Source organism: Pteropus medius, unplaced genomic scaffold, assembly GCF_902729225.1.
Source record: "Pteropus medius unplaced genomic scaffold, Ma_sr-lr_union100, whole genome shotgun sequence".
Classification (NCBI taxonomy): Eukaryota; Metazoa; Chordata; class Mammalia; order Chiroptera; family Pteropodidae; genus Pteropus; species Pteropus medius.
The window spans coordinates 3,765,060-3,782,814 of record NW_024356248.1 but is presented as its reverse complement, the minus strand read 5'-3'; the positions used below and the strand labels follow the sequence as shown (position 1 = coordinate 3,782,814).

Below are 17,755 nucleotides of genomic sequence, written 5' to 3'. Positions count from 1 at the left end.
GGACCCCCAACGCTGCTTAACAGGATAGCTCAATATGGAGGTAAAGTAGAGGGAGGAGAGAATTCTGTAACAAACAAACAAACAAACAAACAAACAAACCATCTCATATTCTAAATGTAAGCCAATTAAAAGACTGACGAATAAAAGCTAATACTAAGAAAAACAGTCCACAAACCAACTATCGGAACATAGATTCACTTCAGATGAAATTGATTTTACAGAACAATCGGGCAAGACTTTAAAGTAAATATATTGATTATTTCATAGAAATAAGTGAAACGAAAATGGCCACTAAAATAATAAAAATTGTAAAAAAAAAAAACAGCCTAAAAACAACAATGCGGAGCTATTAAAAAGGACCAGTTAGAATATTTGAACATAAAAAAAATATAGTCATTGAAATAAAAGATGTGGGGCTTTGAGTTACTACGGCTGTTTGCCCAGATAGACTTAATTTCATGACCTTTCTAACGCATGGTAAAATTACAGTAAAGACATTAAGAAAGAAAGAAAGAAAGAAAGAAAGAAAAAGAGAGAGAGAGAAAGGAAAGAAAGAGAAGGAAAGAAAGGAAGGAAGGAAGGAAAGGAAGGAAGGAAAGAAGGAAGGAAGGAAGGAAAGAAGAAAAACCCCAACAAGAATGAGGAGAATAGGTGAAGAGACAATGGCAACAGGACTTTGGAATCTGGAAACGAGATGAATGAGTGATAACTGACTAGCAAAACCAGGACAACCAGACCTTTATGCCATTATGGTCTGAGAAAACTGAAGACGGAAATGAACCCAGTCCTTGCTGAGAACCTCCAAGTCTCAGGAACTAGCAATTCTAGAAACTCTGGGCCTGGAGCAAAAGTAGGGGCTAAAACAAAAGGATTGGGTTTGAGAAGAGACGGTACATCTCTAGACCTTCTCTTGCACCCACAGTGCTCCACGGCTGCTCCTCCTCATCCCAGGATAATTTGAAGGCTTATCCCTGTAAATGATAAAAAGAGTAAGTACGAACAGGAGTACATCGGGCACAGTTAAGGGTGGTGACATCATATTAAAAGCAGGAGTATTACGTGACGATATGGATAAAGAATACTGAGTGCTAGACTCCAGGCCCCTTCCTCTTGGCTCTCAGAATGCCGGTGGCCAAAACTCTACTTTCCGCAAGCAGTTCGGAGGATTCTTCCATGAGGAATAGAATCAGTCTAAGAAAAAACTTTCTAAAGGTACAGATATTGGGGGCTGCCCAGAAAATGACCTACTCAGATCACCATAGGGGAACACTCCTGACTGACAGGTCATACGTCTGCTCAGAACGTCCAAAATGCTCTCAAATCCCTTTTACTCTTAATCCTGAGGAGAGTCTATGGCCATGCTACCCCGAACAAGCCCGATCCCGTCTGATCTCAGAAGCTAAGCAGGGTTGGGCCTGGTTAGTACTTGGAAGGGAGACCACCTAGGAAGACCAGGCGCTGTAGGTGTAAAAAATAAAACAAAAATAAGAGATTGTAAACTGACGAGATCCTTGCAATCTGTGAGGTCAATCAAGGGTTGCCTCGCCTAAAAAAAATAAAAATTAAAAAAAATATCTCAAGGAGAAAAATCTATGATTACCAGAAATGTGAGCAAAGCCTCCGATGTGGGAGATAGAAAACACAATGGACAGAAAAAGCAACTTGAAGGAAGCAAAGACTACACAGAGGAATGGGGGGAAAAAAAAACAAGCAAAAAAAAAAAAAAAAAAAGAGAGAAATCAAACATGAATATTGTTAGAGGGATAAAAAAGATACTTTATGAAACAACAAAAACCTCAGAGAAAAAATTTTTAAAAGGACATTTGGAAATTAAAAACACAATGGCAGAAATGAAAAAACGCAATGATAATATTGGAAGATGAAGTTAAGAATTTACCTAGAAATTAGAACAAAAATATATACAGAAAAAAATAAGAGAGAAAAAAAATTGGAGGACCAGTCCAGGAAGTTTAACATAATAATAACATGAGTTCTAGAGGAAAAGAATGGAAAAAAGGATAGAAAAAAATTAATAAAATAATACAAGAAAATTTCCCAGATTAAAGGACATGGATTTGGATATTAAAAGGGCTCATCAAATGCCCAATAGACTGAGAAAGGAGGCAGAGGCGGGAGGGTAACTTCTCATTGTTTACTTTTGTGTAATCTTCGGATTGGAACCATATGATTGTATTACTTATTAAAAATATATTAAAAAGTCATAACGAATGGAATGAACTCTTGACCAGGCAGAGGAAAAAAAAGAATTAAAGAATAGAAAAATAGAATATAGGAACTCACTCAGAAAGCAATACAGAGAGTGGAGAGCTAAAAACTGCAAGCTTTTTATTCAGAGAAATGACAGACTGACAGCAAACTTCTTATCAATAATAATAGATGCTGGGAGATAATAACTTTAAAGAGCTGAAAGGAAAACTGTCAGACTAGAATTTTACAGCTAAAATTTATTCAAAAAGGAAGAGTTATGTAAAAACATTTTGAGACATATAAATACCAAATACGTTACTACACACAGATCCTTACTAACGACTATTAAAATTTGCTTCTGAGATAGAAAAATGAAAGCAGAAGCAAGCTGTGGAATATAAGAAGAAGGAGCACAAACCATACAGGGAAAGATTAGTGCATTTCACTACAGAAAGATTAAAGATGCTACATCAACAAAGTCAACCCATGGGGAAAATATTGACTATTTACATAATATATGCATGCTTAGAAAATACACAGAATTTCTATAAGTTATTAGAAAAGTAAACTATTCGATGGAAAAACGAAGAACTGGAATGCGCAGGAGAGGAAATCTGTGTGGTCAATAGGCATTTGACACCATGCCTGACCCTCGGATGGTCAAAACTATAAGAGGCCTCATGACCTAGTGTTGGCATTGGATGAGCAAAACAGTAACTCTCAAATACTGCTGATGGGAAAAGAGTTGGGGCAAACCCTTTTGAGAGCAACCTGGCATTATTTACTCATCTGGGAAATGCTCGTTTTAGGTGTACACCCTAGAGCAGCAGTTAGTTCTCAAACTTCAGCTTGTATCTGCAAGAGATGAGGATTCTGACGCCTTTCAGGTGCTGCTGCTGTGCCGGTGGGGGCCACAGGCTGAGAACCACTCCCCCAGACAGCCTTCCGCAGATGTGCACAACGAGAGGGCCACAAAAATGTTCATTGTTAAGAACAGCAAAAAATTAGAAGTGACTTAAATGCCCACCAGCCAGAGAACGGATAAGAACATTGTGGTTTTTTTTAATTCAATAGAATATACATAGAAATTAAAATGAAGGAACTAGAGATGCGAGTATAACATAAAATATATTAAAAACAGTGTTCTATGAAAAAGCAAATTACAAAGTGATAGATGAGGTTTGATATGATCTACGTACATTTTCAAGATGTGCAAAACAACATAATGTAATGTTTTGGATAACAAATGATATAAATCATGAATGAGCAGGATAATACAGAATTTATGATAGTGGCTGATTCTGAGGAGGGAGTGAGGGTAATGAGATTGAAAACAAATAAACGGAGGCCCTCAACTGTGTCTGCAGCATTTTTACCTATCAATTCATTTATATATCTCTCTATCCTCTACCTATCCTCTATCTATCTATCTATCTATCTATCCATTCATATCTATCATTATCTATCTATCTATCATCTATCTCTATCTATCATTTATTCCATCTCATCTATCTATCTTTCCATCATCTATTCTCTCTCTTTATCTATCTATCATCCATCTCTCTCTCTCATCTATCTACTCCTCTCTCTCTCTCTATCTATCTATCATCTATCATTTATCTATCTATCATCTATCATTTATCTATCTATCTATCTATCTAACTATCTATCTATCTATCTATCATCTATCTTCTACCTATCATATGTTTATAAAAAAGCATCTTAAGTAAATTTTGTTGTCTTAATTCAGGTGGCTACAACAGAAAACCATTGATTGGGTGGCTTATAAACAACAGAAATTAATTTCTTACGATTCAGGAGGCCAGATGGCTGATATCAGGAAGCCAGCATAGCGGGGTTCTGGTGAGGACCCTCTTCCGGGTTGCAGACTGCTGATTCTTTGTATCCTCATGTAGTGGAGAGAGGGCAAGAGAGCTCTCTGGAGTCCCTTTTATAGGGCACTAATCTCATTCATAAGGGGTCCATCCTCCTGACAAAATCATCTCCCTACCACCTCCTCACACCATCACATTGGGCATTAAGATTTAATTTTTTTCTTTTTCTTTTTCTTTATTTTTATTTTTTATTTTATTTTATTTTTTAAAGTTTATTGGGGTAGCATTGGTTAATACAATTATATAATTTTCAGGTGTACATTAGCATATGAACTTTAGGGAAACACAAACATTTAGTCCATAACAATTGGCAAAGGTTATAGATTTGATAAAGCTGGGCAGTGAGTATAAAGTCATCCTTGTATTATGTTTCTTCTTGTGTAACGATTTGAATTGTTTTATGATAAAAATACATTAAAAAGAATAACCTGCAAAAATACCAGGCCAGACTTTATTTCTGGATGTTTTAAGGCTAAAAACCATCATTTGGAGAAGACTGAGCCTCCATGGTGGAATGAGAACTCGTGATTCTGCACCCTTCATCAAAATGCTGCTACATAAAGATTCTAAGTACAAGGAGTCATTTCGAACCCCTTCTCGGAGGAATGGTGAAGGCCCTCGGCATTCGCTCTGTGTCCCTCTTCCTTTGTCAGAGTGTCTGCTCTGTGATCCTCTTGTGTGTCCTCATTTTTGGAGCTGGGATATTTGATTCCTTGGGCAAGAGAAAAATGAAAGGAATATGATCGTTCAAAGCCTCTTTTATAATCCTCACTCACAGAGGAGAATTCTGCCTTTAACTTGCTCAGTTTTGGACTTCTGTGGTGTAAAACTGGGACAACAGATAGAGTGACAAAACTTAAGAAACCAGCAAGGCCAGATAGGTTTACATTGTAAAGGCAGAATAGAGACATCCAATGTTCTGGAAGGTAAGAAGAGGGGACCTGGGTTTGAGAGCAGAGGTTTCGGGTTTGCCTCTGTTTCCTTGGCCTTCCAGGTTCTTCTTTCTTCCTGAATGCCCTTGGCCTGCTGGCATGATAGTCTTCCTGGGTGCTTTTAATTAGCGCAGAAGAGGTTTCTTTGCTTTGTACTATTGAAGGGTAAGATTGGGTTAAATTGGGTCAGAGCTGAAAAGAGCTTATTCTATTGGAAAGAACATAGGTGTGATACTGTTTAACAGCCCCCCTGCTTAGAGATGCCCAAAGTTTTATAAGAAAATTATCCCATGTCCACTGTTAGATGATACTTCATCTTATCTAATTTATTTCTAACCACATCCTTGTCAGGTAGATTATGCCCCCGATGTTAGAGATGAGAACACTGTCTCAGAGGGGTGACTTGCCTGAAGTAGCACATCTGTGAAGAGGCTTATGTGGATTCTAGTCCACGACTGTGATGGTTTACACTGTGCTACACTGCACCAGGTTCTGTGCGATCCAGTAACACACAACACATGACCATCAAGGAGCTTTATCGTTTAGTTGAGAAGATAAGATACATGCATCTGAAACATTAAGGCTGGACCCGTGTCATATGAAATCAAGGTTAAGACAAGTTAAAGGACTAGTCATGTACAGGATCCTGTTAGCTTTGGCTTGGTTGCCTCCTACCATCAAATAGAGTAGGTACCACTTCCATGTTCCTTTGGCTTTAGAGTGAAATGATGTCATATTTCCTTTGGAGATTGCTCAGCTTATAGGTAATCATGGAGTGCCCTGGGGCAAGTTCTTTGCACTGAAGGCAACTGGGCAGAGTTATATTCTGGATAAAAGTGATCCTTAGCCAACAGCCTCGGTCACAGCCTCTGTGAGCCCTTAAGGACTGAGGCTGAACATTTCACACCTATATTGCACATGGCCTGGCCCAGATGACTAGTCAGTAATATCTGTGGTTACCACTGTAGATTTTCTCCACCTGGGCATACAGGGCAGCTAAGTGGGTGGGGATATCTGACTCACCTAATAGAGGAAGGCCTCGTTACATCCCTGATAAATCAGGAACTCTGGAGACTTCATTGCATCTTATTCCAAGGTCATTTATAGCCAGAGACCTTGGTAAAGAGTCTAGTTGGCATGGGACCTTCTTTGGTTGGTGCCTCCTCCTCCCTGGCATTTGTCCAGCTGGTCTACAAACTTGGGACTCCCAGGTAACTTCTGCACATCCCCTGGGGCGGAGTTTTCCATGATTTATCATCTTCTTTCTTTAGTTGCTTGAGTGCTTCAAACCTCCCTGGAGACTTAATCAAGTGGGTCACCCCTAGGGTGTCAGAGGTGCATATGTGGCTATGAGTCATTTTATAGCCAGGGACAAACTCCTTTTTCTTCCCTCTCCAGCTCAGTTGATGGTGGATCTCCTTCCTGTCCCTTTGGTTCAGAGAAGCTGTGATCTTTGAATTTAGGGTCCCTATTCCCTAGATGAGATCTGGGTTCTGAGCACGTTGGGCCTTTGTGTTCCACCCAGAGAAGAGACAAAGAAGTAGCCAGGGACAGGTGAGTGGCTCTCCTAGAGACCCCTGACCACACAGATACAGACCATTTAGCTTTTGGTTCACACCTGTGATGGAAACTAACAGACACGTGTTCAAAGCATATGCAGAAGGTGGCGTATGGAAAGGACGTTATCAACCAAAGAGACACCAAATTTAGAGGAAGGATTCTTGACTTCGGTATCACCCAGTCCTTTCTTCACAATTTTCCTAATTTATCTCATTTTTTTTTCTTTCTTTCAAAAGCTCTTTCACAGAGTCATTGTGGTTTTAAATATCAACCCAGTTTTTTCAAGTGAGGAAGGAGAGGCACACAGAATCCAACTGGTTTGCCTAAGCTCACGGAGTGTGGGGTGCCAAGGGAGGTTTGGGGGTTTTAGCCCCTTTCATCTCTGTCTGTCCCCTCAAGCCACCTCAAATAAACCTACAATCTAAACAAAGTCAATTTGCTTGTGATTCAAGTGCAGCTTCAAGGCCATCCCCAGGGCCTCACTGAGTTCATCATCCCCTAGGCTTTCCCTTTATTGAAATTCTGCACTAATCACACAAACGGTAAGCAATGGAGGCAAGATCATAAGAAGGTCTTCCCAAAGAGCACCTTTAACGTTTCGAAGAGCCTGCATGTCCACCATCTCATTGATTCCTGTACTACCCTGGGGACAGGAAGAGCGGTATTATTCCTATTTGGAGATTAGGAGCCAGAAGCATAGAGAGTTTAATTCCCACCTCGGTTCTTTTCTGCTACAGTGGGCTGCCCAGCTTGCCTGGAGACTGGGGCCGCTGTTGCACATACAATGGGAGAAATCTCCATTTCCCATGTGTTCCCTTTAGGAGGAGACCATGTGTGAGTAGCTTTGAGGAGCAGGTCATGCCTGCTCAGTATGGAAGCTGCTGCAGTAATGAGAGAAGCACTCGGTGAATTGATCAGATTTGGCTTTAGCAATGCCAGTTCCCTTGGGAGGTGGTACGGTGGAAAGATGGTGAGCACTGGGGCCAGACTGGGCTGGATTCTGCCACCTACCAGCTGGGTGAAGCAAGGCACCTGGGAGCCCCACATACTAGCTCTCTTTCTCCCCCTTCACGGCTCCTTGGCGACTGGGGAAATGTAGGGCTTGGTGAGGCAGAGTTTGAAAACAGCTGCTAGAGTACAGTTTTTCGGGAACGTTAAAATTCAACTCAGTAGCTAAGAAAAAGAAATGAAGTGTAAAAATCAGTTCAACTGGTGTCCCACCCAAGGCCATTGAGAGTGGTACACAACCATCATTCCGTCAGCTACCTCCCGTCCTGGAGCTGATTGGCAGGACGGTCACGTGGACTTCAACACCCAAATAAATCAGCTGGCTCTTCCGTAAGTATTGGTGGGCCTCCTTGAAACAGGTAGCTGGAAGAGGACAGGGCACAACACTCTGGTCACAAGGTGCTTGAGACATGTATTCATTCTTTCATTATTCTGACATATTTCCTGCATGCAGACTACCTCCCAGCAACAATTTTTCCACTGGCAGCACAGTGATGAGTAAACAGAGAAACTTTCTTCGAGGAACTTAGGTTGACGTGTGTGTGGCTGATGACGTAGTATTGATGATGACAGTGTGTGCATGTGTGATTGTGTGATAGTACATACAAACAAATAAATATCTGACCGATGACAATGAGGCTGTGACAAAAAAAGCCGAGGGAGGGTCAGAGAGTAGTGGGACGTGATGGGAGCTACATTTTCAGGTGGGTGGTCAGAAAGGGCCTCTCTGTTGAGATGGCCTGAGGCAGAGAAGTGGAGGGAGTGCAGGACGAAGCCACACAGAAAGGCAGAGGGGACGATAAGAGCAAAGGCCCCGAACCTTCACTTAACGTGGTTACCTTTGACCTTTAGACTAGCCCTGCAAATGTACGTACTATGCCCTTTATCTGAAGATGACGACACTGAAACATGGCATGATTTAGTGACTTTCCCAAAATACAACTAGTACCTGATGGAGCTAGGGTCAAACTTAGCTTCTCTAATTCTGGAAACTGTGCCGGGAGCTCAGGGTCTGTTTGCGGGCCCGAGAGTGAGATATGGTATTGCTGTCGCGTTGCTCTGAGCAAGGAAGTGGCATGTGGGGAGCAAGAGCAAACAGGAAGCAGGGAGCGGGACCCTGGGCTTCATTTCCTGGACGACTCAGAGCCCCTTCTGGACCCACCCACCACCGCCTGCTCATCTTGGTTTGGTGGTTGTTTTCTGAAATCATTGTCTGGACCTTAGTAAGTTCGTTTTCGAATTCCTTTAGCCTTTGGGGACAAGTCTCTCAGAGGCCAGGTGGAGAGAACCGAAACAGGAAGGTGTCCAGGCTTCTCGCCGTGTTTGTCACATGGCTGTGCAAACACATAGCTGCAGGAACCTAGTTTCGATTTCCCTTCCATGGGCCCCAAACTGGTTTTTCATATTTTTTAGGGATAATCTTAGCCCAGGGGGCACCATCTTTTGAGGACACCAAATTAGGTCAAGTTCCTGTGTGGCCTCTCTCCTTATTCAGTGATTGTCCCCTATGACTCTGTCCCGTTGGCTCTTTGTTTCCTATGTGTCACTTGGTTGATAAGTTTTCCCAGCCTTGGAGAGGAAGCCGGTGTGGTTTATAGGCCTGGGAGCCTCACTGTGCCCCTGCTGGTCACCAGGTCCAGGAGGGAATTCTGCCAGCAGGGCACCGAGACACAGAGAAATTAACCCCAGGAGCCAGGGTTGCAGGTGTGCCACTTGGTGAGAGGAAGCGACAGAGGGAGATGGCAAAGTGTAGGGGTGAAGCACAGACTTTAGTGTCAGATACGGTGTTGGATTCCATCTCTGCCACATTTTCGTTACTGTCTCTGAGCATGAAGCCCAGGAATGAAGGACAGGTCATAGGATCATAGTGTTGTGAGGACTGAATGAGGTGATCTAAACCCAGCAGAATCTGGCCCTCTGAGGTGAGGCTCAGTTTGCCCTGAAACTCTTGCCCCGCAAGTTCTCCTCATTAAATCCTCTCTGCTGACTTCAAGGGTTCCATCAGAAATGCATTCCACTGGGTTAGGCGTTGCTTCCTGTCTAAGTGTTCTCTTTGCATTTCAGCTGGACTGGGATTTGAAGATGCCAGGTAGTCTAATGCCTGAATGTGGTCTGACCCACTTTGCCCTCCCGTCTCCCGTGGACCTCACAGCCTCTTCTCACCGATTTATCTTTCGCATCTCTCTTCCCTGGCTTCCCAGAATGCTTCGCTCTCCTGCTGAACTTGGTTTTGTCAGTCAAAGATTACCTTCTCCCTCAGCCCACACACCGTGATCTGGTTAGGAAATTGTTTCCTGATCTCGCTTGTCTTGTCTTCCTTCTGGGCCAGATTAACTGTCCCCATGCTCTGTTCTCCCAGATAACTAACCCATCACGTCCCTGTGGTATCACTTGAATACTTCTCTATCTGCCCTGAAAGATTATGGGCTCTTCAAGGACAGGGCTCATAGGTCATTTGGTTCTGGTGCCCAGCACAATGCCTGATACCCAGGGGCTCCTTGGTGAATGCTTTTATGAGGCAATGGCAGGCATGGAAGCCTGGGTAGACTTCAATAAACTACAAATTAATAGAGTCAAAATGCTGTTGGCTTCAGAATTTGCTAAAGATTAGATAATTGTGGAATTCTCTTTTTCTTTTAATGAATGAGAATTAATACATATCAGTAAATGAAGTAATGGGACATTCATTTAATAATTTTATTCATTTAAACTTTTTGACTGATTTTCTCAGTATAACGATTCAATCCGCTCGACAGCTTGAGTTAATTTCTTGAGTCTCTCAAAGAATACAGTTGGGTATTGAGCTGCAGAGGAAGTATTGATTTAATGATCCCTAGGATCATTTAGTCTAGATATTGGGCTTTTGATTTGGAATTCAAGAAAGAGCCCCCTCGTACTTTGCTCATTGAAGATAAGCGGGGGCCGTTGGGGAGATGCAAGGAAGACACATTTGGCTTCGGCGTAGGGTGCAATTGTTCATGGGTCCAACCTCCACCTTCCTGGGTATCAGTTGTCCCCTCTCATCTCCCTGCAGAATAGAGACAACAGATACTTGGGGGACAGTTTGGCTCCTTGGTGGTGGCAGGGTGGTATGTGTATCCATCAGGGAGGACAACTATGTTTTAACACAATGAGACACTGTTTTTTGCTCATGACACAGTGCAAGGTGGGTCTAGGACAAGAATTGGGAAATTACAGCCCACGGGCCAAATTCAGCTCCAGCCTTTTTCTTGCATGGCCCGTGAGCTAAGAATGACTTACATATTTTTAAAGGGTTTTAAAAACCATGAAAACCCAAAGAAGAATATGTGGCAGAGCTTGTATGTGGCACACAAAGCCTAAAATATTTACTCTCTGGCAGGGCAAGACCGATGACCCTACTCCAGAAGGCAGCAGTGTTTTCCTTGGGGATCCGGGCTTCTCCGGTCTTGTGGTTCCCCCATCCATCGAGGTCTCGAAATCATTAGAATTGAGCCTGTGAATGGGAGGAAGAGCGGGGAAAGCACACTTACGTTCCACACTGAGGAAGGGGAAGGGCACATCTATCGTGTGTGTGTGTTGGCTTGTGAAACGTCCCCTCCTTCAGCTACTGAGTAATAAAAGCAGATTTTTCAATGTAACTTATCTGGACCTGATACAACCCCCCTCAGGTTCTGCCATCCTCTGTCTAAGTCGAGGATCAGGAAACTGAAACTATTATATGGCAATACCTTCTTTGTACCAGGCCCCATTCTGGATGCTGGGGGACAGATGCTCTGTGCCAGGATGCTCTCAGCATCACCAAGGGTCCCGGTACAGAGCAGGTGCCCTGGGCATGTGATGGTCTGAACTGCATACAAGTTTAGAAGAATGAGGGATGGACAAGTCTTTCTAGTGAAGACAGGACCATCAGACTTGAGTCACAGTTGAAAGGACAGGTAAGATTTAGAAATAAGAGTAACAAGTCACGGATGACACAACCAAGCTGGTAAATTGCCGAGACTGGCTCGATTCTGGATCTGTTTGACTCTGAATCCCATGCTCCTAACGACTGTGAAAAAGAATGAACATTTCAGAAAACTTTACAATGAAAACTGTACTGTGTCTATAACCCAGAGTCGCGTCAGACTTCTACAGCAGTGAGTGTCTCTGTGAGGAAGGGCTCCTAGGAAGAGTGAGCCCTCTTCCTGAACGGCTGCACGATAAGCCACATTGCTAGCGGGGAGGATGGTGCAGGATTAGTGGTCTGAAATTTCCTGGAGCCGACAGGACGGTGAACATGTGGGGCTGCAACGCAGTTTTTCGGCCAGGAAGCTGGTGTTTATAAACCACACCCAGTGGGGATGTTGGGGCACGGACTTGGGCGTGGTGAAGGCACCCATGGGAATCAGAAGCCTTTGACCTTGTTTATTTCTGATTGTGTATCTCTATATGCTTTTATTGCCAGGAAATCATGGCATGTTAAATCAAGGAAACTGCTTAATAATTTATGGGGAAAGAGCAAGGGTTTCAGATTCTGGCAAACCTGGATTCAAATTTCAGTTCAGGCATTTTGGACTGTAGGCAAAACACTTTTTTTTTTTTTCCTGCAAAGGGTCAGAGATATTAAAGAATTTGCCCAAGGTTATAGAACCGGTATGTAATCATTTCAGCAATCTATGGCTTCTTAACAAACCACTTCAAAACTTAGTGGCTTAAAGAAACAATGATCATTTATTTAGCTCACAAATCTGCAATTTGGGGAGCGCTCAGTGTCAGCGGTGCCAGCTCGACTGGGGGCTGAGGCACCTATTCTTCAGATGGCTTGCTCACCCGGCTGTGTGTTGGCTCTGGCTCTCAGTGAGGATTCAGCCAGGGCTGAGGGCTGGGGACCTTTTAGTCCCTCCACTGGGATCTTTCCGCAGGCGATTTGGGCTTCTTCACACCATAGTGGCTGGGTTCCAAGAAGCAGGAAGAGGAAACAGTTTCTCATAGCCCGGTCCTGGAAACTGGCACAGCATCCCTCCCATCATATTCTGTCGTCCAGCAGTCACGAAGCCCAGATTCAAGGGGAGTGACCACACTTTTTAATGGGAAGAGTGTCAGTATTTTTAAACTGCCTCAGCAATGGAGACATTATATTGTCTCATTAGATCCTAAAACAAGGAAGGAGTTCATCTCTTTGCATCTCTTTCTGTATTATCCGTTTTTAAAAAATGATATTATTGAGTGATTCCCCACATGTTTCAAGTCGATGTTGGAGCTTGCGCTCAGACTTAATCCTGTGGATTCTCTCTCTTAATAACTCTGTTCACTCTCCATGCTTAGCAACCACGGCCACCATCACTCCAAGCTGTACCTGCAACAGCCTCTCAGTTTGGCCTTCCTGCCTCCCATCTTGTTCCTCTCCAAACTCATCTCAGCCCAGCACACTCACCCCACCTGTGGGCAGAAAGTAGAGCCTTGCTCCCCTGCTGAGAACTCTTCAAGGCTCTCATTCAACCTCGGACTGAAGCTTTGTCCACTCTCTTAACTTGGTCACTAGCGCTTCATGATCTTGTTCCAACCCCACTCCTCAAACTTAAGAATAGTCATCTTCCCTCCATACTCTACTACAGGAGAATCAACATGTAAAATTTCCCTAATATTTATTGACCTAAAGACAATGCTAAGTGCTTTAGAGGAATTATCCAATTTAAAATTTCACAGCTCTTTATTTAGGTCCTTTCATGTTTGAAGTCAGGTGTGCTTGATCAGGAAGCTGAGCTCTTAATCTCTATGGTGAACTGGATCCGCTTGAAGTTTCCCAAATGCACAATCTTCTCTCTGGTGTCTGAGATTTTATTTGTATGTTCCTTCCACGTCACTATCTTTTTTCTCACTAACTTATACTTATTTTGCAGGTTCTAGTTTAGACAGCCCTTCCTCCAAGAAGATTTCTCTGATTGCTCAAGACTGGTCAAGCTTCCGCTCTATTTACTCCCATAATATCTTGTCTTATTTTTATCCAGCACTTTTTATTTTGTGCCAAAATTGTCTAAATTCTTAGAGGGTAGAGCAACTGTCTTGACTTTCCTCTCCTCTTCTGAAGTGGAAGATATTCAGTCCGACATCCTCACAGATCCTCGTTGAGTGGTCTTCATCTACAAGACTATGAGTCTACTGAGCTCTCACTTCCGACATGCAGCCACATACTCAAAACTGGACGCACGTGACAGAGTTTGTCATGGCGGGCTTTGCAGGGGCTCATGAAGCACGCTTCCTCTTCTTTACGCTCTTCCTCACCATGTACCTGTTTACCTTGATGGAGAACTTGGCCATCATCTTGGTGGTGGGTTTGGACCATCGGCTATGGCGACCCATGTATTTTTTCTTGACGCACATGTCCTGCCTTGAAATTGGGTACACCTCGGTCACGGTGCCTAAGATGTTGGCTGGTTTTATTGGGGTAGATGGGGGCAAGAGTATCTCCTATACTGGCTGCCTGTCACAGCTCTTCATCTTCACCTTCCTTGGGGCAACTGAATGTTTCCTACTGGCTGCCATGGCCTATGACCGCTATGTGGCCATCTGTATGCCTCTCCGATACGGGGTTTTGGTGTCCTGGGGCACTTGCATTCGTCTGGCTGGTGCTTGCTGGCTGGTGGGCTTCCTCACGCCCATTTTGCCCATCTACTTCTTGTCTCAGCTAACATTTTGCGGCCCCAATGTCGTTGACCACTTCTTCTGTGATGTCTCACCCCTGCTAGCTTTGTCCTGCTCGGATGTCACCCTGAAGGAGACCACAGACTTCCTGGTCTCTCTGATGGTACTCCTAGTCTCCTCTGCAGTCATTTCTGTGTCCTATGGCAACATCATCTGGACGCTGCTGCACATCCGCTCAGCGGCCGAGCGCCGGAAAGCCTTCTCCACCTGTGCAGCTCACCTGACTGTGGTGAGCCTCTTCTATGGCACGCTTTTCTTTATGTACGTACGGACCAAAGTGGCCTCCTCTATCAACTTCAACAAGGTGGTGTCTGTCTTCTACTCCATTGTCACACCGATGCTCAACCCTCTCATCTACAGTCTTCGAAACAAGGAGGTGAAGGGAGCTCTGAGCAGGGCCTTTTCCCTCAAGTCTTGGAAAGGTCAGTGAGGGGGCCAGTGGGATCCAGTTTCCTTGGTTTGGCTTTAGAAAGAGAATGGTGAGGAATGGAGCAGTGGCCTAAGTAGTCAAGAGTTCTGGTAAAGTAAAATGCGAATCTGCTATAATGAGAGAGACTTAACTATAATGGAGCTGAGAGAATGAAGGAGATTTTCTCTTCCTGCAAGAGTCCAAAGTGAGTACTCTAGGTTAGTGGGTGGCTCTGCTCAACAGGCACACAAGGATCCAAGTTCTTTCCATCTTGTGGAGTCGACATCTCCTAGGATGCTGGCAAAATAAGGCTCATGGGCCAAATTCAGCTCAGCATTTGTTTTTAATGGCTTGTGAGCTAAGAATGGTTTTTATATTTTTAAAAGGTTGAAAAACAAATCAACAATATTTCATGGCATGTAAGCATCTTATAAAATTAACATTTCAGTGTCCACATCGAGTTTGATTAGAACACAGGCACCCCATATGAATTGTCTGTGGTTGCTTTTGTGATGTAAACACGGAGTTGAGTAGTGACAGAGTCCATTTGCCAACCCCCAACCGCGGGCTTTCTTGTCATTCACATGGTCACCACTGGGACCCAGCAGCCGGGAAAGGTGAGGATGGAGATACAGAAGACATATACTGTGTCTTAAGGTTTCTCTACTGGATTTAGCAATCATCATTTCCACTCACTTCTGTTGGTGAGAAGTTGGCCATAGACCACGTCTGATTGCAAGGGTGTTAAAAATAATCCAGAGATAAGTAGCTGTATACCCAGCCGCAATTTCATTATTGTGGAAAAGAGAACAAATTTTGGTAGACAACCAGCAGTTTCCACCACAAAGTCCGCAGAATCACAGCTTATTTTCCATGGGACCCATACACTTATCTTCTCTGTTTTTACATTCTCATACTTGAAATATAGAATAATCCTCCCTCTACACTACGTGGTTCTTTGAAAATTGATTTAAGAAGAGCTTTATGGCAACGTCAGCTCACTTGAAATGAGACTTAAAAAGACAGTTACAATTCAAGTAGTTGTCTACGTGTAGAGAGAGTTGCCTTCCTGAAGACATTTACAATCAACATTTGATTCAAAAAAAACGCTGAGCTTGAGACTGGGTGAAGGAGGGAAAACAGATTTTCTATAATTATGTTTCTAAACTGGCCAATAATGAGCAGATTACAGGATGGTGCCTGAAGCATCACAGTCTCTACCCCCAACCCCCAACCCAGTATCTTAGCAGTTGAATTTTTAATAGTTAACAGAGAGGGCTCACATCACAAGTTTTGAAAACCATTTTATTTATTGAATATTGTGTCAGTAATGTGCTTTATATTCCTTCGGTTCAAATGGCAAGATGCCAAAACAGTGAAAAGATGAAAATCTTTCAGAAACGAATAAAAGAATTCATCTGAATGGAGTAGAAGAAGTAGATACTTTCAGGCACCTGACCTGAGTAGATGTGAACACAAAATGAATTTGACTTTTATTCCTATTATTTACTTATTTATTTATTTAAATCTATTCAATTATTTTTTTTTATGATGATATTGGTTAATGAATTCTGGTAAGTTTCAGCTGTATATTTTAACAGTAAAGCATATATGTGTGTGTATATATATATATATATATGTATATATACACACACATATATACATGTGTGTGTGTGTGTGTGTGTGTGTGTGTGTGTGTGTATTCACATTATGTGTTCACCTCCCTGAATTTGACTTTTAGGTTTCTGGCTATTGGAAAAAAAGCAAAACATACTGGGTATATTAATCAGAGTTCTCCAGAAAAACAGAACCAATAGAATACACACACACACACACACACACACACACATTTATAGATATATTAAAAAGGACATTTATTATAGGAATTAGCTCATGTGATTATGGAGGCCCAGAAGTCCCACGATTTGCCATCTGCAAGCTGTAGAACCAGAAAAACCAGAGGGGTAGTTCATTCTGAAATTAAAGGCGGAACAACCAGCAGCACTCATCTTGGAGGGAAGGAGCAGACGGATGCTCCAGCTGAAGTAAAGAGTAGATTTGCCCTTCTGCCTTTTTGTTCAGCTCCTACCCTCAACGGATTGGATGATGCCAACCTGTGTCAGTGAGCGCCATCTTCTTTATTGAATGCTAATCTCTTCGGAAACCTCCTACAGAAACACCCAGAAATAATGTTTTACCAGCCACCTTGGCATCGCCGAACTCAGTCAAGCTGACACATAAAATTAACCATCACACTAGGTTATGAGGTTCTCATTTATAGTAGTAGAAAGATTTAAAATTTGAATACATCAAGCTTTTTGATGAAGAAACCTATACTTTGAAATAAATTACGTAAGTTGGTAAAACTCTGAGGTGTACTCTTAGAAAGGATTCTATACATGTAAAGGTGAATGTTGCTTTAATAAAATCAGATATAAGGACCTAAACTGAAATAAAAGGTCTTTGTGAGTGTGATCATTTACATTATAAAACAATCTTTCCCTTAAAAAACAGACCTACCTGAGAGAATTTTGGTTGCTGGAGAGGAGCATGATACGTGCAGGTATTGACAGCTAAAGTTTTTTTTTAAATTTAATTTTATTAGTTTCGAGTACATTGGTTATACATGTATATAGTTTATAAAACGATCTCCCTAATGATAGCTCAAGGTTTAAAAGCCACTGCCCATGAAGATAAATTATGAAATTATATCAGGGAAAATACATATTTTTATGAATAGGGAATTTCTGAGAATATAATTCCTTCTTTGGGGATATATTTATTCGTAGAGTGAAACATAGTCATGGAAAATGCTAGCTTAACATAGACACGACTTCACTGGTACCCAGAGAATGTTGCAGGGGGTAACTCCAGAGAGAATTAAGATAGAATTCGCCCTAGTGGTTGTTCATCTGGGACTGTGACTGTAAAGTGCTTTACCCATTCTGGATACCAGGATATTGACTTAATCGTTAGTGGGGAACTATCTAGTTACTGTCTCAGAGACGCCCCTTTAACCTGGGACTTGGAGAGAGTGATTGGAGGTACGCTCTGAAATCAGAACTCGACAGTTTGCTGTG

At 42.6% G+C, this 17,755-nt stretch overlaps 1 protein-coding gene and 1 pseudogene across 1 annotated transcript; both read left to right on the top strand.

Annotated features, from left to right (window-relative positions):
- Nucleotides 1-1,348: 1,348 nt before the first annotated feature.
- Nucleotides 1,349-1,467, top strand: LOC120600918 (uncharacterized; annotated as a pseudogene).
- Nucleotides 1,468-13,729: 12,262 nt separating this feature from the next.
- Nucleotides 13,730-14,714, top strand: OR6Q1 (olfactory receptor family 6 subfamily Q member 1). Its single transcript, XM_039860342.1, has one exon. The coding sequence runs from the start codon at nucleotides 13,743-13,745 to the stop codon at nucleotides 14,694-14,696; it is 954 nt and encodes a 317-aa protein (XP_039716276.1). The 5' UTR covers nucleotides 13,730-13,742; the 3' UTR covers nucleotides 14,697-14,714.
- Nucleotides 14,715-17,755: the final 3,041 nt, after the last annotated feature.